Source organism: Symphalangus syndactylus, chromosome 10 (genome assembly GCF_028878055.3).
Source record: "Symphalangus syndactylus isolate Jambi chromosome 10, NHGRI_mSymSyn1-v2.1_pri, whole genome shotgun sequence".
NCBI classification, from domain to species: Eukaryota; Metazoa; Chordata; class Mammalia; order Primates; family Hylobatidae; genus Symphalangus; species Symphalangus syndactylus.
Window position 1 is genome coordinate 43,614,165 of NC_072432.2, and position 26,060 is coordinate 43,640,224.

The window sequence follows — 26,060 nt, forward strand, 5'->3', positions numbered from 1 at the left end:
AGACTGAGGCCAGGCGGTTCCATCCTGCTGCTCAAATGCTCTTTCTAATACTGTGTCCTTCTTCCCTATGCATTGTAAGAACAAGAATTGGAAGATGCTTTCTTCAGTAATTGTTTGATGGCAATAAATGTTTCTGTGGTTATTTGTACATATCATCAAAACTAAAATGTTATATTTCCGAGGATAACCTTCCAACAATATAGTTTGTTATTAAATAAGACCCAAATTTACAATTTAACACATGCTTCCTATTCTGAGAAACAAGGAAATGCCCAATCCTACAATTATGAATAGCAAATGCGACTGTATCAAATACACACAGAGAATGTTTAGGAGATGTCTCAGAGAGAAAAATCGCTAATCTTCATAGTCCTTTCTAAATCTTAGGCCATTGAGAATGGGTTTTACCAGTGAATTCTACCATATATCCCAGAACACATTTTCATAATGAAACTCATTACGAAAAGCAAGAAGGAAGAGATTTCTTTGGGCTACCTCCTTGGTTTGGCCGTTGCCAGCTTGGTGACTTGATGACGCCAGTGGATCCTACAGGTTTGAAGGCAGCTGCAGTTGTGAGGCTGGCCACCCCGGGTCTGCCGGAGGCTGGGCTGTCCAGGCTCTCGGGCAAGCTCCGTGTGGAAGCTACTGAGGAAGCCAACTGCGGAGAAGGCTCCTGAGAGTTACTGTAAAGGAAATAAAGAAACATCTTTGGTGAAGTGGTAGCAACGTAACTTAGCAATAATCCTTTCTTTTCAAAATCCATTAATCAATCAAAATCCATTGACTAATTAATCAATTTTTTAGAAAAGAAAATCTTTGAAGTCATGACTGAGGGACTGCCTCTCTTTAAAACAGAAAAAAAGAAAAAGGAGTCAGATTGCATTTGTTTCATACTTTGAAAATTCTTTCTAAAAGGTCTACCACGAGAAATTAGGCTACTGAAAATTTATACGGTTAATCATTTTAAATGATAAAAGTTTCCCTGACACCTCAGCCCTTACCAGTTACTCTTTTTCTTCTTCTACTTTTTGGTTTTTTTTTTTTGTAGACACAGGGGTCTCACTATGCTCCTCAGGCTGGTCTTGAACTCCTGGCCTCAAGCAATCATCCCACTTCAGCTTCCAAAAGCACTGGGATTACAGGTGTGAGCCACCATTCCCAGCCCAGTTACTCCTTCTACTCACGTACTCACTCATTCATAAATATTTAAGCACCTACTATATGCCAAACGTTGGTTGTGCTATGCACTGGCCACAAAACAATAAACAAGAAACAACATCCTTTGCCTAACAGAACATCCAGTGTTATGCATTCAAAATAAAGGGAAAAAAGAGACAAGACTGCCATTATCTTCTCTAAACCAGTGTTACCTGTTTAAACAGGAGGTCTTATCTATGCTAGCTCCAGTTTGGTTTTGAAGATCACATGGCCTTATTACCAAGTCATTTGTGATTTATAATTACATATAACATCATTTCCAAAAAAAAAAAATTCCAAAAAAAAATTCTAGTTGAAATAATAATACTTATTGTTTCAAAAATAATAATAATTTTGTTTCAAAAAATAATTTTGTTTCAAAAAAATAATTCCAAAAAATAATAATTCCAAAAAAATAATAATTCTAGTTGAAACAATAATACTTATTGTTTCAAATTATAAAATATATGCTTTGGTATGATATAATACTATAGTAGTGGTTATTTCTATCAAGTAAAGTATAATAACAATTCTTAAAAATAATACTTTCAGGCTGGGTGCAGTGGCACATGCCTGTAATCCCAGCACTTTGGGAGGCCGAGGCTGGCAGATCACCTGAGGTCAGGAGTTCGAGACTCATTTCCTCCAGACTTGGTCCCATGCACCTTTTTCCTTTGCTAATCTTGCTCTGTATTATTTTGCTATAATAAATCTTAGTCATGAGTGCAACTATATACTAATCCTGTAAGTCCTTCTAGTGAAACAACAAACCTAGGAGTGGTCTTGGGGCATCTCTGACACTAAACAGTTTTGAAAAACCATACGAATGATTTTCTTGAAATATTGCTCCCTATTCTTGTTCTCTCAAATGCAAGTGTCATAGAGCCATCAGCTTTTATTATTTTTGATCAGTTTAACTTAAAAAACTAAAACCTGCTTGATAATAAAACACGCTATACAATAAAAAACTTTAAGCACTTTAATAATCTTTATCATAAATAAAAAGTCAAAGACTGCCTCCCTCATGGGAATATGGAACACAATTATCAGTAAAGGCAACACAACAAAAAGCATTAATGGAATCAGGGTTCGAAATTACAGTATAGTGGTTATAAACATCTTTTAAAAGCACTGTGGTGGACAAATTATTTTACATCTCTAAGCCTCAGTTACCTGTACTTTAAGTGTACTGAGTGACATTTTGCTCATAAGATTTCTATGAGGCTTAAATAAGATAATTATGTATAAAGTGCTTAGCATACTCTAAGGCACAGAATATAACCTTAACATATTAAAAGGATAATTACATAATTACTGTATTCAAATAATAAAAGTAAGCCTTATTTTCAACATTTTTACTCATTACAAATAAATGATTTTTGAAATACTTATATAGAGGTCATTTTCATTCTAGGATTAAATTACTCTTGTGGATTTGATTTTTAAAACTAATTAATAATGTATATAATCACGGTTCTAAGAAAAAAAAATATGACCAAGCAACGCTAGGAATTATAGATGAAACAAAAATACATAGTCTGGAAATAACAAAACCCAACCCATCACCATTTAATGTATAGTCATCTGAAAGAATCAAAATTTAATTCCAGGAGAGCTGCCAGACAAACTGACTTAAAAGAGAGGAATTCGGTGTCAAGCTTAATACAGTTTGGGTGAAGGAACTGGTAATAGTAGCCCAGGTTATGAAAAAACCTAGAGAAGCATGACAGCCATCCTTAAATGTCTGACATGCAGATTCGCCCTATGTGACTACATTGTTTGCCTAATGTCAAGGAGTGAAATCTACAGTGAGATGGATTTGCTTCAATAAAAGGTGCTTCCTAATATAAAAAAATCCTCCAAAGGAAAAAAATCTGTTCCTAACGAGGCTTTCTGTGAGAGCCCTGTCACCAGAAGCTACTTAAGCAGAGGATGGAATGCTGCACAACGAATTTAGCCATTTAGCCTGTGGAAGGCTCAGTTATATTTCAGCATGACATACAAAGCCTTCTAAGATAAAGCTACAATCTACCAGTCTAATCTTATCTCCTATCACTATGCTATACAAACTATATTCTGGCCACCCCTACTGTCTGTCCACAATTCTACATTTTTTTTTCAGATTCTATATACAAGGTACCTCTTCCTACTCTCTCTCTGCACCCATCCACATCTTATCCATAATTAATAATAATAGAAGTAAATATAATAATCCATCATGCACTGTGTTCAAATTAACATACATTATTTTGTTTAATTATTCAAGCCTCCAGCAGTAGAGACACTCCTTTTAATTCAGGACATGTGTTAACTGCATGGCATATAATTTTATGCTGATTTGTAATAGCTGTTTTAAAATTACTATTAATAGTCACTTCTTTAAGTATCTTGTCTCCTCTACTACATTATAAACTACCTGAGGGTCGGGACGTTACTGTGACTGTAGGTAAATTATTTAAACTTGGTAAACTTCCTCACCTGTAAAATGGTATAAAAATACTACTTTTATCCCAAGGTTACTGTTAAGAATTAAGTAAGATATGAGATAATACATGCAAATTACTTAGCACAGTGCCCAGCAGAGAGTATATGCTCAGGAAATAAAAGGGATTCTTACTCCTACATCCTGTAATATCTGGTTTGGTGATAATAAAATTAGCAATAAGTACATTTACTAAATAAGCATCCTTCATCTGCACTAAGAATTTTGCTTCTAAATGTACTATGGATCACTTGGGTGCAGGCTATTGACCCCAGACAAAATCTTGCTTCCTCAGTTCAGTTTTAAAAACACACAATATTTCTTAAAGTTCCCACAGAATAAGTATCATATAAGCTAAAGAAATTTCAATTTTTGATTGTATCTTTTGTACAGAGGTTTGTATACATTCTCTCTCAGAGGCCTAAGATGTTTAAATCTTAAACAGTACTCTTTAGCTACAAAGGGCTTGGAGTAGACTATAAAGAATTCATAGAAATCTAAGTTATTACCAAGACAGTTTTTCCATTTATGCTTAAATCCAGAATTGATCTGAAGTTCAATTTTCTCTGAGGATAAAATTTAATTGAACCATTTCATGTTGTAATGGAAGAATATTAGGGTTTATCTAGACAATCATATATCTGAATATATGATGCCCAATCCTCTAAAAATCTAACATTTTTTCCCTAATTTTAACTATTAGCTACTATTTAAAGAGAACACATAAACATTTGGTATTGGCTGGGCACAGAAGTTCATGCCTGTAAACCCAGCACTTTAGGAGACCAAGGCAGAAGGATTGCTTGAGCCCAGGAATTCAAGACCAGCCTGGGCAACACGGCAAGACCTTGTCTCTGTAAAAAAACAAACATCGTACTAAAGATGAAAGGACTGGCTGGGTGCGGTGGCTCATGCCTGCAATCCCAGCACTTTCGGAGGCCGAGGCGGGCAGATCACGAGGTCAAGAGATGGAGACCATCCCGGACAATATGGTGAAACCCCGTCTCTACTAAAAATACAAAAATTAGCTGGGCGTGGTGGCAGGCGCCTGAAGTCCCAGCTACTCGGGAGGCTGAGGCAGGAGAATTACTGGAACCCGGGAGGCAGAGGTTGCAGTGAGCTGAGATCGTGCCACTGCACTCCAGCCTGGCGAAAGTGCAAGACTCCATCTCAAAAAAAAAAAAAAAAAAAAAAAAAAAGGATTAAGTCACTGGCCATATTATTTTAATGCAGGAATAAAATAGTACCAATAATCACTAGCAAGAAACTTCTAATGATTAATGTATTAATATAGTATAGCATTGTTACTTAAATTAGAATGCTATTTTATTTCTGAACTCATGATTCAAATATATTTTTTTCTAAATTTAAATTATTTAAGGTGTAACTAAATCCTAAATAAAATTTAAATGTTTTCTAAATAATTCTAATGAGGAAGTTGGTATAAATCCATAAATACCCTTGGCTGATACCACAGACACTGATATTAAAATATGGTTATTTTCACTAATCTACCAAATAAACAGGGACTGAAATGATAGATTGATATGACTTCTATCTTAAGAATACCAAGATTTTTTTTTTCATTTTTTCAAAAACTGAAAATAGAGACAAGTACACTAATAGAGCAAAAGTTTATTTTCAAGATGGAGCTAATGAGGAAAAAAGAAAAGAAAGAAAAGTTAACTCTCAGTGTCAGCAACCTGATTTATCTTGAGTTTACATTCCTTTCCCACATTTGTTTAACTGTTACAACAAATAAAGCTCAGATACAGATTAAGAATACTTGGGAATTTTAAGTCCATTTTCAAAGGAAAAACTCTGCTTGAAGAATACTTTTCAGAGTAACTTATTCTAATTACATGTTTAAATTTTTTAAAAGACAACTGCACATCACAGGTTTAATTATCAATGTTAAGTTAAACAGTTTTTGGCTAAAGTCTTATCAAAAAGTGGTATACTAATATACAGATTCTGAAATGGCAAGAAAGGAATATTTCTGGAAAGGCCTTAGTTATGAGCAATTGTTTATTTTATAGAATTCCTCTGTCAGAACTCCTTTAAAGGACCTGGACATGTAGAGAGGGTAATGAGTGTCTTTCCTTCCAGAATTCCATATTTAGAAGAAAATTTTTAATATTTTCCTAAGCAAAATTCTTTAACTTAGAGTTTGTAAACCAAAATTTAAAGTATAATATACTAATATATATTATAATGGAAATATATTTTAATGGAAAAATGTATTTTAATGGAAAAAATAAATAAAAACAATTATACTACATTTATACTTTTAAAGATTACTATCACACAAAAGTAAAAATCAAGATAAAATGTCTCTGACACATTTTATGATTACTATTATACAAGGTAAAGTGTATCTGGTCTTTTGGGTACTCCTCTCACTAAGCTAGCAAGAGTCTCCTCAGGAAACCCCAGAATGCCAACTGGACTATCTTTTGAGAAACCATTTCCCTCTCTGAATATCAAACTATATTTTGTCTGTGTCCTACTGTTAATAAGAAGCAATGGTGATGACTACTAATACTTGCTCTGGAGGTGGGGCCATAGATAGCACAGTCAGTCCATAAATGCATGCACACTTTTGCATGTATATGCACGCAGGCACTTTTCTGGAGAGAGGATCTATAGCTCTTACCAGATTCTAAAAGTGTGGTCTAAGTGTACTCAAGTACTCAAAGTGTACTCTAAGCCTGGTCAGTAACCTGCCTCTGTACAATCTCAGCCCTGACAACAAAAGACTTCTGCTCATTGAACACTCACAATATTCTGCAAATATATAATATAATTTCAGGTATTGTCTTCTCTTAGAGAAAAATGTACTATGATCTTTCTCCCTTGTTTAAACACACCTCCCTTAAAAGTTACCCAGAATAATAGGTAAATATATACATATAATATATATAATAAATATATTTATATATTATATATATTTATATATATATATTATATATATATTTTTTTTTCTTTTTTTTTGAGACAGAGTCTTGTCCTGTCGCCCAGGCTGGAGTGCAATGGCGTGATTTCGGCTCACTGCAACCTCTGCCTCCTGGGTTCAAGTGATTCTCCTGCCTCAGCCTCCCGAGTAGCTGGGATTACAGGTGCCCACCGCCACGCCTGGATAATTTTTTGTATCTTTAGTAGAGACGGGGTTTCACCACATTGGCTAGGCTGGTCTTGAACTCCTGACCTCGTGATCCGCCAGCCTCGGCCTCCCAAAATGCTGGGATTACAGGTGTGAGCCACTGCACCTGGCCCAGGTAAATATATTGAAAAATCTCTATAACAGTGGTTAGAATACAAACATCTAATCAATAGACAGCCTAGTTATATCTGGTTTTCACTAAGTATGTTGTACATTTTGCCACTGATTTTATGTTCTGTCAAAAATCATTGTATACAGTTATTCATTGAGATTATATCTTTAGTAAACACTTGTGATATTTTTATTTTTATATTATGCCTAAAAATTTCTGGCTTAATCCTTAAGCTTAGGAGAAAAATCTATTTTGGTGTTTACCATTTCCCAAATATAGTGAAAATTAAGTTGCTTTTCCAAGCAAAACCTTCATATTTAAGAACTATAATATGTAGCCAGTCAAAATTGATCATTATTATTTTTCGTTTTTCCAAAAGGTATGTCTTACCAAACATTTGAGGATTCTAATAGAGCTATATCCATGCAATAAAAGACAGAAATTCTACTGCAATTTAAATACTTGCACAATTACGCAGAATTGCACACCAAACATCAAGTATGCTAAGGAAAGATGTCACAAAAGGTTAAAAGGTGAGTTAATAATCATAGGACATACTGTGCTTGTGCATTAGCATGGCATTGACATTATAGTTAATTCAAAATTGGGCACAAATCCCTAGAACTCTAGCATGTTCTCACCCGGCCTGTTAATACAGTGGTGAAGTGTTAGAGAAAGCAGTATGCTTAACAGCAAACCACCACTTGCCATATCTGCTCCCACAGTACCTTGTTTTCTTAACATGGATAGAGCCAGTTGATTTCCTTGAGGACTGCAGATAGGAAAAAGCTAAAGGCTTGGAGACAGGGCTGATGTAAAGTGCATCCAGGAGTGAGTGATATCTTTCAGGAGTGTAGAGGCTGGTAAGCATTTAGAAAGAGTTTTAAGTCAAAAATTACACTACCAATAGCAGACAGTAGTTCTTAAGGTCTGTGATTTGAAACATTTCCTTTACGAGAGAGAGGGTGGGGAGAGAGAGGAAGAGGGAGGGGAAGCACAAAGCAGCAAAGGAGGATGAAAGAAGATAAAAAGAAGCGCCAAGAGTTTATTCTATCGCTTTACTCATTAATATAACATTGATTAGATTTTCACCAAAATGGTCAAAGCCATCACTTAGAAAGCACTTGAAGCTCTAAAGACTATAGAAATTATCTAAAACCCCCAAACCAAGAAAACAAAACCAATTTATTCTTTTTGGGGAAGGACACAATTTTATTTTTTTAGGGAAGAGTAGTCTTCAGATCACCCTTTAAAGGTCGTGGGAGAAGATAAAATCAATAGAAACTTAAAATACTCATTAATACTTTATTGTTTCCAATATAAAACCTGAAAAACGTAAAAACCCAAGGGCCAATAAGCACACAACATGTAATAATTCACGCAACTGAGACATACCATACATAAATGGCAGCAATGGAGAGATTAAAAGGTGATTTTTAAGAAAAAACCAGTAACAAATACTGTGAGATTTATCCACAACCTAGATAAAATATCCACTACACAATTAAGAGCTCACAATAGAGCTACGATTGCTTCAAACGGGTATATTTTCTTTGAGGTGACTTGTAAGACAGTGAAGAGCGCTGAGATCACATCAGACAGACGCTGTATGTGTAGTTCTACCTGGTTTTTGTAGCAATAACAGCAGACACAGTAGCAGCTGCGCTGCTCAGAACTGCAGCACTATATCTAGCAGGAGAAGAGAAGGTAGAAAAGTTTCGAAAACCTTCGAAAGAATCTTCCACATTTCCTGTGGAGCTGCTTAAACTGACAGGTAGGGAAAGAAAAACAGGAGAGGAACAAAAAGGAAAGTGAGAAAGGGTAGCATAATAAATACAAGACAGCAATCATTCCATATTAATATCTAAGCATTATAAAAGTGTGAAGTGTAAGAAGTGCAATAGGAGTTCAGGCCATTTAGTTTCTGTTCCTACGGTTTCTCTCAGAAGTTAAAAGCTGATGTATAATCCTCCATAAAGCTAATTTTGACATACAAATACTCTTGAATGTATTTAAGTTCACTGACTGTATTCCTATTTAAAATTACCTCGTATCACACATTTGAAGACTGACTTGCCAACAACTTAGTAGAAAATAAATCTAAACGTGAAGTCTGAATTTCTATAAGCATAGAAAGAAAAATTGTTTTTTCCCAAAAAGCCTCTATATAATGAGCTTTACCTTAGAGACGACATACACTGACAGCGTGACATTTTAATACAACTTACATTTTCAGGAGAAGCAGGTACAACTGACTGCTTACGGAGAAGCAGCAATATATATTAACATGAAAAGAGATAATTGTTTAAAATATTGAGAGTAAAGCTATTTAAGGAGGGAAAGTACCTTTGCAAAAATAAACCGATGTTACAGTGAATATGATCAAAACATCACCTTTTCTGCTGAGTTCCATATTTCTATTTTCAGTTAGTTCTGTAAGCATTTTTAAATGCAGGTATAGCATTTTATCTTCAGAACTAATAAGTATTTATTACTTAAAATAATAATTTTCCCTTGGCCTTTTAGAAAAGATCAAATGCCTGGACAGGAATGAACATTCTATAATTATGACTGTAATGATTTTCAAATTGGTTATTAAGTAAAATAAAAAGAGTGTATAAATGCATAGCGTGAAACTTGTAGTCTCTCTTCTTCATTTATGGGTGCAACTTATCAATGAGCATCATCACTACAGTATGACCACTTTTTTCAATGGCCACCTCCAACACAAAGTAATTATGTGGCAAACTCAACCTCTGGTTAATGTGAGCTTAGATGTCTGAAACTGTGAGGGTTGACATAAGTCTCTTTTTCCTGTTGGAAGAATTTGATAAGTCATTCTTCTAAGTTCCATAGGCTATAACTTTACAAAAACCATTAGAAAAAAAATTAAGGAAATAGTTGCAAGCTATGTTTTCAAAATGATACAGAATTAAGTAATTTTTCTTTTGGTCTAAGTCTATCCATTAAATTAAACTATATGGCTAAGTTTTAACAACTGTTATGAATGGTTAGAAAAGAAAACGTCAGGGTCTGGAAAGAGCAAAGAAAGATGTTATCAATGGCAGAGCAGGGTAGGTAACATGAATGTCAAAGGGAAGAATAAAGTTTTCATGTGATTCCACTTCTGAGTTTCTGAATTACTCTGCATCTTTGAGACAATGGTCACTATTTGGAGATGTAATGGTGAATAATAAGAACTAGAAACTTAGTCTATTGAAAAATCACTTAAAAATAAATCAGCTGATTTATTCTCCTCCAGGAAGAAAAGGAAACAGTAATGAATTTCTTTAATCATACTGCATCACAAATAATAGAAAAGGATTTAGTATCAGCAGACTCTAGTGATATCTCATAAGCAGTTACTTATCTGAATATCTTTAGAATATGTCTGGGCACCTGGTAACATATTGTATATGACCTTTACCTGTCTTTGAGGCAAATGCTCTAATTCAGAAAAGGAGACTTATGACAAAGCCAGCAAGTTAACTTTCCAAATCACAAAGTGAATAAATAAAAGAGATTTCTTGATTCTATATTAGAAGTTATAAACTGAACAAAAATAAAAATATAAAAGCAGTGAGAAGCACTGTTTTGAGGCCGAGTGCCAAGCTTTCTTGTCTTTATGTTAATGATGTCAGTTCTGTAATCAACAATCATCTTTTCTTTTTTCAAACAGTTTAGTATATTTAAATTCACTACCAGCTTTGAAATTTCGAAACACCAAGAAGGAAGAGTCTACCCAGAATAAGTAGTTGCTACTTTAGAAAGTGTGGCCACTTGGCTACCAATAGTTAAGACCTGAGGAGTTGCAAGTGGGTGAGGTCCACTCTTGCGTAGGTCTTCCAGAGCACTGTCAAACCTAAGTTTTCAGAAGTAAAATATACAAGGCAAAGGAAATATTAATGAAAAGTACAAAAGACATTTATCATCTATACCATCTTTTAAATGTCTATTAGTTCAATTTTGGGGACACTATTGGTTTTCTTTTACTTCACATCTACAAATGGTTAAAACAAAAACCAACACTTCTGCCACCACAAAATATGGGCTGTTTTCACCCAAAATTCTTTAATATGGCTACTTCTATGTAATAAAATATTATGCTTACAGGGGAAAAGGAGGTGGAAATTCCCATTCACTGACTATGTATTTCGAATGCTTTAAAAAAACTTAGGCTCCAAGAAGTTAATTAAGTTGCCCAATACCATACATCTAGTAAGGGTCAGGTGGAATTTGGACCAGGTCTATCTGTATTATTTCCACTATATAATGTTTTCCAGAACATTGTGAGGCAGCTGCCTAAAAGTGCCCTATAAGAAAGCAACCAAAAGTTTCACGTCAGAATGTTCTGTTTGTAGATCTGAAGTTACATGGATGTTGTGTATCTTGATGTAAACAAACTATTTTATCTGCTCGTACAACAGATGGTGGCATGCAATCATAGGGCTTTGTTTTGAGTATTCTTTAATTTTCTGATATCTGTACTATTTTTTATATAGAATGCCAGAAGTAAATTCTAGAGGAACTATTGCCAGGCAAAGAAAAAATGAAAAACTCAATGTTAAGTTCAAAAAAAAGAAAGCACCAAGTACAAAACTTTGGGAAGAAAAATAAAACAGGAAAAATACAAAATTAGCCATTTTACTAAAAAAAAGTCTGTGGATAAAAAAATAGAATGGTCAGTCATGTTACACTGATTTTCAAATGGATTAAAAAATAGAAAAGGAGAGGTTATATTCCTGTTTTTTATTTCACATTAGTCATACCTTTACCAGAGTGTTGAAAAAATGTAGACAGTTGAAGAAAAATGTATGATAGAACTAAAACACTATTTAAGAGGTAGAGCAGAAAGGTTAAGAGAATAAGAAATATAAGAACCATAACATGGGTCAGCAAACCATGGCATGCTGGCCAAATTCAGGCCCTGCCTGTCTTTGTATGGCCTAATAATACTTTTCATATTTTTAAATGGTTAATGGTTAAGAAAATCGAAATAATAATATGACACACAAAAATTATATAAAATTCAAATTTCAGCATCCATAAATAAGGTCTTATTGGAACTTTATTGGAACATAGCCAGGTTCATTCTTCATATGTCTATGGCTACTTTCATATGATATGAGAACTGACTAATTGTGACAGACTATATGGCCTGAAAAATCTAGCACATTTCCTATCTGGACCTTTACAGAAAAAAATTTGCTGACCCCTATCCTAGAAAATAACTTCTCCACACAGCTACCAGAGTGAACTCTGAAAAATACAAATGCGATCATGTCTGTTGCTTAGACCTTCTAGCCCTGCTCTAAGTGATCTTGGGCTACCTGTTCTTCAGCATTATGTCATGAAGCTCGTCCACTCTCTATGGCTTGCTCCAGTCCACTGGGCCTTCCACCTCTTTTTGAAATAGGCCCTGCTTCTATCCCCCTCCTGGCCTCTGCACAGTCTTCTACTCCTCACTGTCCTCAGCCCTCGCTCTATCACACCTTCACTGGGATAACTCCAAGGCATCCTTCTGGCCTCAGTTTAAATGTCATCTCCTCCCAGAAGCCTCCCTGATTCCCCAAGCCACCTTAGCTGCCCCTGTCATGTGCTGTCATAGCCGTCTGTACTTTTTACTCATAGAATTTGTTATTGTTATTATACAATTTGTGTCGTTATTTGTTTAAATCCAGACAGTCTCAGTAGACTAGAAGCTCCCTGATATCAAGTTACTCATATACATGAAGGGTAACAAAGTGCTTACCATAAAGTTAACAAGTATTTGTGAAATAAAAGCTTGAAATTTATTTTTTCCAAATAACGAATTCACAATATTTGTATATTGAAATGTATTTGTGCCTTCTAAAGACTGTGTCACAATTCTGACTAAACAGATTTTTGCCTAAGTGGATACATGATAACTTCAAAGAAATGAATAGTGTTCCAAAAATACCTTTAAAGAAATATCCTTTATAATATTAAAAATTTACAAATATTTCAGGAAAAAAGAAAATATGGTTATAAATTTTATCAATATCTACATATTACCACAGGACAGATTAAAAAAAAAAAAGAAACGGGAGTGAGTTGAAGTTGAGTCTTCCAACATCTCCATGAAATATGCTGATTGGAAAAAGCTGAGTGCCATTTGAGAATAAATTTGAGAATAAATTTCACATAAATCATGAAATGCCTTTGAAGATGATCTCCCAGTCATCTTCCAAGCAAACGCACTTGGGAGGTTTCCCATGTGTTACACATATTGATTATCTCTTCATTGCTTAGCCAAACTCTAAAAACCTGACTTAAGACAAAATCTTAAACTACCTCATTTACTATGGAACAAACATCAGTATCTGTTCTCATTCTGACATTCCCCAGTGTTTACTCCTTTTAGGTTGGAAGAAGCTCTGATTAATAGCATATCTGCAGCAGCCAAATTTTCTGCCTTGTCTTGCTTAAATGAGTTTTCATTTCTCACCAGAGAGAGGTATGAAGACTTCCTCTTTCCCAGATAAAGTCTTTCCCTTTTCGCTTGCTTTTCTCAGGATACATGAACAAAGAGCTATTCATGCATTGTGTCTATTTCTGCACAATCTCTGCACTTGTTCAGTATGGATCCTTGTGAACAATCTGTCCAGCAAATCAGGTGTGAGTTGTCCATCTACTAATTTACCATCCTCACCATCCTGTAGGGCCAGTAAGAAGAATTCTTTTTCTATCCCCTAGTCAGGACAACTGCCCAAGAGCAATATTATTATGCTGTGTACTCCATCTACTCCCTTAATCTCAGTGGCCTCGATTAATCCATCTCTCCTTCTCTACTGGATGCTTTGAGTCCTCTTTTAAAATGCTGTAGTTTCTCTTAAAAACAACAGACTATCTTTACTTTCTATTTTCCTGTTCCCCTTACCAGCCAGACTCTGAAATAATATTACACTCACTTGACTGTCAGTCTTCAGCCATCTCAACTAGACCCCAACCCCCAACACTCCATGAAACTGCATCTTGCTAAGGTCACTGATGACCTTCTCGTGGCTAAATTCAATGGACAATTTGCATTCCTCATTTTAAAAACTGTGGTAAAAAATACATAACATGAAACTTGCTATCTTAACCATTTTCAAGTGCACAGTCAGTAGTGTGAAGTACGTTCACGTTATTGTGGAAGAGATCTCCAGAAGTTTTTCATCTTGCATATTTGAAACTCTATACCCATTGAACAACTACCCCTTCCCCCTCCCCCTAGCCCGTGGTAACCAGCACCATTCTACTGTTTCTATGAAGATGACTACTTTAATTCTTTTTTTGGAGACGGAGTCTCACTCTGTCACCCAGGCTGTAGTACAGTGGCACGATCCCGGCTCACTGCAACCTCCACCTCCCTGGTTCAAACAATTCTCCTGCCTCAGCCTCCCGAATAGCTGGGACTACAGGTATGCGCCACCACGCCTGGCTAATTTTTGCATTTTTAGTAGAGACAGGGTTTCTTCACGTTGGTCAGGCTGGTCTCAAACTCCCGACCTCCAGTGATCCGCCTGCCTTGGCCTCCCAAAGTGCTGAGATTACAGGCATGAACCACCACGCCCGGCCCGAAGATGACTACATTACATACCTCCTATCAGTGGAATCATACAATATTTGTCTTTTTGTGCACATTCCTCATTTTACTTAGTGTCTGGCTCAATTGACTCCTGCTTCTCTTTTCCTGTCATCTGTGCCTCAACCCTATTTACCTGCCTGTTTTTAGTAGTATTTCACTGGCTATTCTGTTTCCTGAGAGTTCTCTGTCCCAGGCTTTATTTCTCTGTACTCTGCTATCATTAGTACAGTGACATCACTCTGTCCTGCAGCTTTAACACCACCTAATGTCCAGATTTATATCTAGCCCAGCTCTCTCCTATGAGCAGTAGCCCATATTTTGAATTGCCCTTTAGTTATTAATACCTCTAATATCTCTCTGTCTCAAATCATCTTTCACCATGTCCAAATGACTCTACTTCCAAATTTATATTTGTAATCCATCAGTGGTGTGATGGGTCCCCTACCAGGTTACTTAAGAGTGTTATATTCAATGCTTGAACCTTGAGGGCCAGGCAGTTAGCTAAGGCCATGGTGCCTAGCTGTGGAGCAGGGGTCCCTGAGAACGCAAACATCCTGAGGCACCTAGCCGAGGAGCAGGGGTCCCTGAGAACGCAAACATCCTGAGGCATGGCTGGGAATATACCAAGGAAAAAAGTCCCATCACACACACACACACACACACACACACACACGGCAAAGAGCCAGAAAATTAGCTTAAAAGCAGCCTAGAGATGGGAAGAGGTGTGGATCTCTTGGAGCCATACTGCTGCTGTCCAGCAGTGCCCTGTATGTATGTCCTAATAAACTCATCTACTCATCAAGCTGGACTTGTCCGAGTCATTCTCTTGGCAACGTCCCAGTTTTCCCAGTTTGCAGAGGGTTGGGGGGGCATTACAGTCCCAAGTTTTTCTCATTACACCATCCATCTACCCCATTTCTCTGCTACCACCCTCTCTCATCTAGACTATGATAAGCACTAACTTATACTAGTGATTTAGGAACTGTCTAACTGCTCTCTTGCTTCCTCTCTTGCCAAATCCTGCCCCTTCCAGCCCCTGTGTTTTCTGGCATGGTTTAGTACAGCCCACGTGCCTTAAGAAAAAACAACAAAACACATTTTATCAAATCATTCTTTTGATTAAAACCTTGCAACGAATTCCTACTGCAGTTAGGATAATACCCAAAGTGCTTAACATGCTCTACAAATCCCCAAATGACCTGTTATGATCAACCTCTCAAGTATCTTTCCACACCAATTTTCCCGTTATTCACTGAACTCCAGTCACATTAGACTACCTGTTCAATGTCTTGAACAAACTAAGTTCTTCCAGAATTCAGGCTCTTGGTCATTAATTATAATATTATTACTTTCACTTTATTTTTTAACTTACACGTAAATCATGTTAATAATAAAAGCAAATATTTTTTCATCACTTAATATGTATCATCATATTTAATCCTTCCAATAATCTTTCAATGCTGGTACTAAAATTATCCTTGGTAATTTACTAAAGTTAGTACTTTGGTATATGGTGGAGCTACTGTACTGGCACCCATGGTTAGAATAACTTCAGTGGAATGAGGAGAACAGAAACCAGGCTGCAGGGGCCTGGTGTGGTGACTCACACCTGTAATCCCAGCACTTTGGGAGGCCAAGGCGGGTGGATCACCTGAGGTCAGGAGTTCAAGACCAGCCTGGCCAACACGGCAAAACCCCGTCTCTACTAAAAAAAAATATAAAAATTAGCTGGGTGTGGTGGCGGGTGCCTGTAATCCCAGCTACTCGGGAGGCTGAGGCAGGAGAATCCCTTGAACCTGGGAAGCAGAGGTTGCAGTGAGCCAAGATCCCGCCATTGCTTTCCAGCCTGGATGAGAGAGGGAAACTCCGTCTCAAAAAGAAACCAGGCTGCAGGATGGTAAAGTTCTCTATCAGTAATAAAATTTCAAAATGTTAATTTGGGTCATCCAGATTTTGATGGAATTATATGCAAACTATGTAAGAAGAAATCTGTCACAAAGGTGAACCTTAAAAAATCTTAAAAATAATGCAAACATTTTCTTTTACAGCATAAAAATAGCATCTTCAATTAAAATTTTAAATGCTTTCTATTTCTGAATATAAATATGATAAAATGATCAAATATAGTGACTTATTACATACTCATATGACGAGTTTTCCATAAGAGGAAAAATTCACAAACCTTGAAATATACGTTTCATTAAAAGGTAAAGGAGGAAAATGACAATAAATTGTCCTTGGTATTCTACTTCCACAAAGCAAACTTTTATGTAATAATATTGCTAAGCAGAAACTAGAATATATCAGGGTCATAGCTAGATTCTGCCCTTTTGGGGTTCACGGGCATAGCAAAGCTATTTATTTTAGCCAAAGAAACTGCTAGGCATGTGAAAAAAATAAGTATCTTCTGCTGGCTTCCTGACAATAAATACGTTGAGTTTGCTCATTTGTAACTATGATCTCCCTTCTGGAAAACTAAATCAACTAAACCTCAGGTGGGAATTTCTGGTATTCTCAATCATAAGCTATCCATTTATTAATTGATTTTCTATAGTCTTTGTTTCTGTAGCAGCCTGAAAATGTTACTTGGGCCTGCTAATTCTACATTTATTACATAGATGGCATCTTGAGAATTTAAAAATAAGCAAGTAGAGTATCCTTGCTTTGCACATGGCAGACAAGGAGGACTGGATCTTAGAGGCTAAAAGGTTATGAAATAAATGATCAAACATGAAAATACTACCCAAATTGAGGTTGATTTTCTGTAAGAGCAAAGAAGGACTAACTCAAAGAAATCATTTTTCTAGGAGCTTCCCACTTACTTAAGCAAGGAAAAGATAGGCAAACAGAAAGGGATATTGCTGAAGGAATTGGAACTTATTATTTGTTGTTATACAGTGAATGTTTGTGTCCCCCCAGCCCCAAATCATATGTCAAAATCCTAACCCCCTATGTGACAGTATTAGGAGGTGAGGCCTCTGGGAGATGATTAGGTCACACAGGCAGAGAGCGCTCATGAATGGGGTCCCTTATAAGAGATACCTCAGAGAGCTCCCTCCCTCCTACCAGATGAGGATACAGTGAGAAGGCATCATCTATGAACTAAGAAGCAGTCCCTCACCAGACACTGAGTGTACAGGTACCTCGATCTTGACTTCCCAGCCTCCAGAACTATGAGAAATAACTGTTTGTTGTTTAAGCCACCCAGTCCATGATATTTTTGTTCTAGCAGCTTGATCTAACTAAGACACTTGTATTAGGGAAAGAATTTCCTCTTTGATATTTTCCATTTTCTCACATCTTTTGAACTCTGGCTTTATAACTCTTACACAATTCTCTACTGTTGCCATTCCATAAAGGATTTTATCATTATTAAGTGTTCAATACTTAATATTTTGTAAATTCTTTAGTTATCTACAGTATTCTTTGATCTCTATATAGAAAATGTTCTATAGGGTCTAAAGCCAGGTAAAGAATGAGCATTTTTTATCTATACAAAATGCAAATATAATATGAAGATTTTAAGGTGTAATGACAAGTTAAAAGTCACTTGGAGCAATCCCAATAAAAGCCTGACTCCCTCAGTAACTGCGGGGCACTTACCACTAACCTTAGGCCTTCTCACTTTCCATCATCAGTTTCTTCACTGGATCATTCCGATCCATGACTTCAGAGATTTATACTAGTTAGAAACAGCTTCTTATATGTGACAAAAATCTGCCATTTTGTAGTTTTAACATAATCCTAATATTAGAAAAAGAATTTATAAACAATAAAGGTATTTTTCAGATTTGGGATAAAGAGGAGAAAGGCATGTATTATTTAATAAATAGTGTTGAGTCAAGTTACTTGTTTGAAAATATAAAAGAATACGTCTGAATGTGTACCATTGAACAGCCACCCACAGTGAATCCCTAAAGAGGCCACATGTCTTGAGAAAGCCAGCACAGTACCTCATGCTCCAGTGAGAGTGTCCTGTTGGCATTACAGAACAATTGCCAAGTGGCTACACACTCACTAGCCAAATATTCTGGATCATATGTCCCAAACGCACCCATTCAATCACTCATTGCATTCACTCATTAATTTAATAACAAAAAACAATTACTTGAATTCCCACTTTGTGTCAAGCACCTTCACACATCCTATTGTCTAATTTCCTGCCCTTATGAAGCTTACATTCTAGTATCCATTTTCCTGTAATGGACTCTGAGGATTAATCACATCATGCTTCCCACTTACCCTTGTTTACCTGCCACAACCAGAAATTCAAATCCCTTGGGTCATCCAGCATCTCCTGGACTCTTATTTCTTCACTGCTTTGTGCATCTCCTAATCTAATCACTTCACCATCTGTCACAGCCCTCACAAATCCATTACTGTTTTACTATACCTTCTTTACAGTCTCTTCAAACAGATGTTGCTTTTTCTTTCATATGCCTTATTCTTATAAACCTGGAGATGGAGCAAGTGCCCTCCTCATTATGTTTTAACTACTATCAGTCATCTTTGAGCCTCCAAAATCCCAAGTCCTTGGAGGCTCAGGAAAAAAAACTATACCATTCACTATATGGCCTTCCCACTGTCTTGTCTCTACCTCACCCACTGTTTGTTTTAGCTCCTGACTGCCTTCCTCTTTACCCCATTCCAACAATCTCTCATGATTATTTCAATAATCATGCATGATCACTGAATAAATAATTTTTCTATTAAATTCTTTGATTTCTTCACTTTAATGATATAGTCCCCTAAGGCTAAGCCTTACACCTGGAATATATCAGCATGCACTCCAAAATTCATAACCTTTAATTTTTCATCAAGTACAACACGTCTGAAATCTAAATTTTAAGGACCCTTTTTTTTCCTGACTCAGTCTGCTCTCTTTCGATTCTATTAGCTTTTTTTACTGTACCAAATTGACTGACCAATCTCATTAACTCTCATCAATTGAACTAATTCTTTACAAATTCACTGACTTACCAATTTTCCACCTCAATATTTCTATACACCTATCAGCTCTTCCTCTAAAATACAAACCTATCCAATGCTCTCCATCTCCACAGCCACTACATTGCTTACCTGAACTATGGGGATACTCATAACAGTCTCCTGCTTCCATTATTTCTCCCTTACAATTAATTTTCCATAGTATTCAGGGTGGTCTGTTAAAAATATACATCAGATGTTACTCCTATGACTACAGTCCTATATTGGGCCTCTCATTTAATTAGGAAAATAATCTAAACTCCTTAACATAACCTACAAGGCAGTCAATAATCTGGCCCCTGACTACTTCACGTAATCTCTTATCGTTCTCTCTCGTATTTACTATGCCCCATTCATAATGGCTCTTTTTCAGTTCCTTAAACACACCAACTGATTCCTGTCTCAGGGACTCTGCATTTGCTCTTCCTTCTGCCTGGAGAGGACATCTCCACATCCTCATGACTGACTCTTTCAGGGCACTCACATTTCAGCTCAAATTATTTTCTTTTTCTCTAACTAGAGTCTAATGACCTTACTCTTCCCCTCCCCTCATTATATTCATGTTGTACTATATTACTTTACAGAATATATCATAACCTAAAACTATATTATTTCCTTATTTTCCTTTTTCATTGCATGTCTGCTCTACTAGACTAAGTTCATAATAGCACCTTCATTTTCCTAGAAACCAGCACAAATAAGTGCCTCATAAACATTTGTTGGATGTATTTATTATATATAATATATGCTAAACATGAGCAGGGGCCACTGCTAATAAGAGAGGCCTGAGACTAAAGGAGAATGCTTAGAGGAAAAGACCCGCTTGGATTTAGGTCAAAGAACCAGCCCAGATTATCGTCTAATATCAACTACTCATATAACTGCTTCTCACCCAAAGACAGCTTAATTGTCTCAGTGAGTCTTCAGTTGATTTTCTTGGGATTATCTATGTAATTGTCAGAGATTAATGTCAAGAACTAGCATAATATGCCACCAGGTGGGATTTACTAGTGCAGAACAGAACTATTGCTTATCATTTTAGGAGCCATACGACATGACTAACTCTTACTGGGTTTATTTTCTTTTAAAATTTCTACTTCTTCTTTAATATTTAGTTTTGCCAACCTTATTGGTTATTGAACACGTATGCTATATCTCCCTGCTTCATGGTACTCACAAATATGGGCAGCAAGTTGTGGATCTCCTCATCCAAGTCACTAATTAATCCTTTAAACAATATTCTTTGGTTAAACTCCTTCAACCTTTTATGCATTTAAAAACATACTTATCAACCTCATTTCATTATTAAATTCAAAGGAATTTTAAGGGCCTTTCTTTGATGAATTGTTAAAATTAACATCTCCCCCAATCTATCCAAAATATGTTAAGTTGGATGTGATGTGTTTCTTGAGAACTTAGTCTGGGTCTTGGCAATTCTGTCCTCCTCTTCTCAGTGCTCACTAGCCATGCTTTTCAGAATGCCTGCTTGACTTTTTTCCAGATGATCTCAAGTTGAAATTAGTTTATGGTTAGAAGTTAACTTTCTTTTCTTTTTTGAAAATCAGTACTATATTTTCCTTTTACCACTCTTCTATTTTCTTTCCCATCCAGGATTTGAAACAAACACAGATAGTACTCAGTGAATCTCATCTGTAAGTCCTCTACATACCCTGAGCTGTAAGTCATTAAGAAAAAGAGTCTAGTGAGAACCATTTAGAATCACTTTCGATCTGGGGCTTCAAATCCCTCCAGGATGTAAATAAACCTCTGGGTTTTGGTTATTTTTATTTGCTATGTCTTTCAACACAGAGCATTTATTAGTTTCCTAATCACCCTTGACAACATCACTTCTGTTTTTTACTTATCCCTTGAATACATGTTATCTCATTGTTTTACCTTTCATATATAAAGGATTTTTGGTTTTACTGTTGGTGGGTGTACTTTTTTTAAACATACCTGTGATGCTGCTCCAATATCCCTGCTAAGAGCTTTGCTGATTTTAGCAAGTATGTGATTCCACTGCTGTAAGCCAAGGTTAAACTTGATTCCACCAAATTTGCTTAAGTGTTACTTCTCTGTATTAAAGCTTCAAGTTCACTCACTGTCTAACCAGTGATATACAGCTACCTGAAGACATTAAAATCTTTCAGAAATTTATTCCCAATTTTTTTTCTTCTTATAAATTACCAGCCTATCAGGATAAAGAATAAAGTGTGTGAAGAGGCAAAATAAGTGTGTACTACTAATTTGAAAATTCTGCAACAGGTGTCATCTTAGTTTTAACACATTCTTCTGTTCAAAGATACAAATTCAGAATCTTTGGGAGTAGTTGATTAGGTGCATCTGTGAGATGAACACCTATTACAGAGTTGGACACAGGAGTAGCATTCAAACAATACCCTTTAATAGATACAAAAATAGAAAAACACAAAAGAGAATACATGGACACATGAGACTAATTTTAAGATAAATGCAATTTGTAGATAGTTCTTTAATTTGACTAAAAGGAAAATGAAGATGTCTAAATATCCATACCTGTCATATGCTTTATACTATATAATATATTGGTTCAATTTTCTTTTTTAAAATCATATCATTCTAATAAACAAACCTTCACATAATATAAAAGTAGGAAAATTTGGACTTCTAAAACCTTCAATGTGACTGAAATACATAAAATAGAATAGCAGCAAAAGATAGAAATTAAGGCTTCCATGATTTTGAAGACCGCCTATTATCAATGCTCTTAATTAACTTTTAAAGTTGTGATTTCTTTTGAAGTAAAAAAAAAAAAACACTAAAGTGCAGGAGTCTTCTTCAATACTGAATTTTAGTAAACATAAGTTTCTTTATCTGGTTTAATTCAATAAAATAATTTGATTGTGTAATTTACTTCTCTAAAGGTGAAATGGAAAACAACTTATCCAAACAGCATTATAAGAGAAGGATTACTGGTCTGACAAACTTCTGCCTCTAAGGAACTTGGTGAATATTCTGGGATTATGAAAGCCAATTTGGCATATTACGAACACTGACTTTTATAAATAACAGATCTTTATAAGTGCTAATAGCACAAGTTTAATTTGGTGAACAACAACAACAACAACAACAGGCATTTCCAGCATTAAACAGAATTAAACAATTTGGATGTGAAAATACATAGGAACTATGTTTCTTGGCTCAATAATTTTTAAGTACTAGTCTAAGGAACTGAAGTGTAGTAATTACTTATGTTCAATAGATGGCGACCTCTACATTGTAGTCAGCAAAACAGCATTTGCATAAAACAGTATACTCAACCAGCAGAAAATCAAAGATCAATTACAAATATTCCATATTTTGCAAGAGACAAAAACTACTTGATCATATACACCATTTTTTGACAGGTGGTCTTTTTCACAGGTTGGCAAACATATTCTGTGGGAATGTATCTTGGTGTTCCATTTTTGGGGGCAAGTCCAATTGCTAATCCTTATCTCATGAAAATATGTGCAAATATCAGGCTAGGGAATAATTCCTGCTTTCTTTGCATAGCTTATTAAGAATAGCAGCTTTAGGTAATATACTCAACTAACGTGTCTTAGTTAATAAGGATATGTCACAAGACACCAGTATGTTTGTGAAACACAGCAATAATGAAGACATGGGATGGGTCAGCAAACTATTTCTTCATTAATCTATTTTGTGTGGGTCAATGAATATCAACAAAGTTTTAAAAAAACTTACAAAACAGTATGTTCAGAAGTATGTAATTTATGCTTCCTAAATTTTCAATGAATGTACAAAGGCAACAGGTTTCTCCTTAAGAAGTAACTTTAACTCTGTTCTTCCAGTGCTAAAATTCCATTCTGATGGCCTTCAGCCAGAAATCATGTGGACATTATTTGGTTGCTAGAAGATAGCCTATAAGAAGATGGTTTCCCCGCTCAACATAACTGTTTCAGTTTGTGTATTGTAACTGGTAACCTGAGTTTGAATTGTTTTTCTACTAAAGGGAGAAGCAGTCACTCCTCTCCTAATGAGCATTTTAATTCGTTGACAATTGGGAAGCCATATCATACCTTATAATTCTTAACCATTGATATGGTTTGGCTCTGTGTCCCCACCCAAATCACATGTCAAATTGTAATCCCCACATGTTGAGGGAGGGACCTGGCAGGAGGTGACTAGATCATTGGGGTGGTTTTCCCATGCTGTTCTTGTGACAGTGAGTTTGTTCTCATGAGATCTGGCTGTTTAAAAGGGTGTGGCACCTCCCCCTTCTCTCTCTCTCCTGCTCCACCACTGTGAAGATGTACCAGCTTCCCCTTCACCTTCCACCATGATTGTAAGTTTCCTGAGGACTCCCACCCATGATTCCTGATAAGCCTGTGGAACTATGAGTCAATTAAACCGCTTCCTCATAAATTACTCAGTCTCAGGTAGTTCTTTATAGCAGTATGAGAACAGACTAATACAACCATAATAAATATGTGAAAAATCAGAACCCATCATTAAGCAAGGGAGATAAAGACTGATAAAAATATGTTTTGATCATTATTTTAGATATCCTTTTGCTAAACTAAAATACCACTTTATACTTATATATAGCATTAAAAATGTGAAACTACATAGACTGATATTAATATTATAGTAGAAAATGAGAACATGGTGAGATCAAGAAAAACATTTAACTTAAATGTACTTTGACAATATGATTTTTCGGCATAAACGTGTGTGTGTGTGTGCATGTGTAACATAATTATCTCTAAATAAAATTTTCTATGGTCTCCCATAATTCTCTATTCTGGTAGGCCATATATTATTAATAACTTTCTATTATTCATAGTTACTGATAAGATGGCTGTTGCCTCTTCTAAATCAATGTTGTTGATTAGATTCTTAAATTTAAACATTTCCTTATTAATGATAAAATTTTCTCTATTAGTATTTCTATTCAGAGCACTAACTAAGCATCTCATATACCTATTTCTAAAATTGTTATTCTCTCCTCACGGGAGTCACCATGCTCTTCATGTTGAAACACACCAAAAACACAAAGGAAGACATTAAAAAACAAATGTTCATTTAATGAAAAAAAGTCTTTCACTAATTAACAAACAGAAAATATCAAGAAAAAAGTGTCAACTTTTGGCAATTAGATTACTCCAACAAAGTACAATTCCCCTTTCAAGTGACTTAGGTATGGTTTCACTTTACTTTCAATATAGGTATTAATGTTTTGATATTTTAATGTCTTGATATTTATATTGAACTTATATTCCATTAGAGATAGTGTGTGCCATGCTGTAAACAATTTCCCTAAAATTCAACAATTAGAGAATTGGAAAAATATGCAATTATATATAATTAGTAACTTTTAGTACCAAACATGGTGGGGCACACTAAAATTCTTACATTCAAAGAGCTTATACTCTAGTTGAGGAAAGAGAACATGGAGACAGATACCTGTCATCCAAAGGTAAAAATGAAGCACCAAAAGAGAGGTGACAACAATGCTTCCAATTGGGTCTAAGTCAATGATTCCATTTAAGAATAACTTTTTCTTAAATGATAACCTGTCAAAATGAGGATTAGTATACAACGACAGTTAGTGTATGTTATGGACCGAACTATATCCCTCCATTATTCCTATGTTGAAGCCCTAACCCCCAATGTGACTATTTGGAGATAGGTCCTCTAAAGAGGTAATTAAGGTTAAACGAAGTCATAAGGGTGGGACCCTGACCCAATAGAACTGATGTCCTCATGAGAGGAAGAGACCCCAGAGCTTTCATGAGAAGAGACCCCAGAGCTTTCACTCTTCCTCTGTGCCCCCACAGAGAAAAAGCCACATGAGGAGACACAGTGAGACACTGGCCATATACAACCATGAGGAAAGGCCTCAACAGACACCAACCCTGCTGGCACCTTGACCTAGAACTTACAGTCTCCAGAACTATGAGATAATAACTTTCTACTGTCCCACCTAACCAGTCTGTGTATCTTGTGGCAGCCTAAACTGACTGACAACAGTGTATTTCTAACTGAAGAGTTTACCAGAAATGAATTTTATAATTCATTACAACCACCTTCAAGATTAGTCATTTCATTGAATAGCTAGGCCTTTACTTACACAGCTACAGTTGCATCCAGGAAGAAATACAATGACTACTAGAATGCCTTTTCCTTCCAATTTATACTATTACACTAAGATTCTTGTTTTTAAAGAGCTCAAACTTTAGTTGGAAACTTCAGACATGTAGACAAATATCCATAAGACAAATCAGAAACCAAGTGTCAAATGAGACATAAAAATTATGTAGCATGTAAGTTCAGAGGTGACAAGATTATTTCATATAATAATGTGGGGTGGGGTGGGGCAGTAGAGAGGGCGCTCTGTAGGTGAGAATGTATGATTGTGGGAAGGAATAAGAAAATCTAGGCCAGACGCGATGGCTCACACCTACGATCCTAGGAATTTGGGAGGTTGAGGCAGGCAGATTGCCAAGAGTTCGAGACCAGCCTGGGCAACATGGCGAAATCCTGC

At 35.9% G+C, this 26,060-nt stretch overlaps 1 protein-coding gene across 8 annotated transcripts in view; it reads right to left on the bottom strand.

The window, feature by feature from the left end:
- The window catches only part of PDLIM5 (PDZ and LIM domain 5), a 213,435-nt gene that overhangs the window by 47,301 nt on the left and 140,074 nt on the right, over positions 1–26,060 (bottom strand). For 7 of the 8 annotated variants that reach the window (XM_055296970.2, XM_055296974.2, XM_055296973.2 and 4 more), the window contains one exon: positions 496–683. In XM_055296970.2, coding sequence (XP_055152945.1) covers positions 496–683 — 188 coding nt within the window. Of the gene's footprint in view, positions 1–495; positions 684–7,682; positions 7,815–8,577; positions 8,722–10,696; positions 10,817–26,060 lie in introns of all 8 variants that reach the window. The other variant, XM_055296968.2, reaches the window with a different exon arrangement.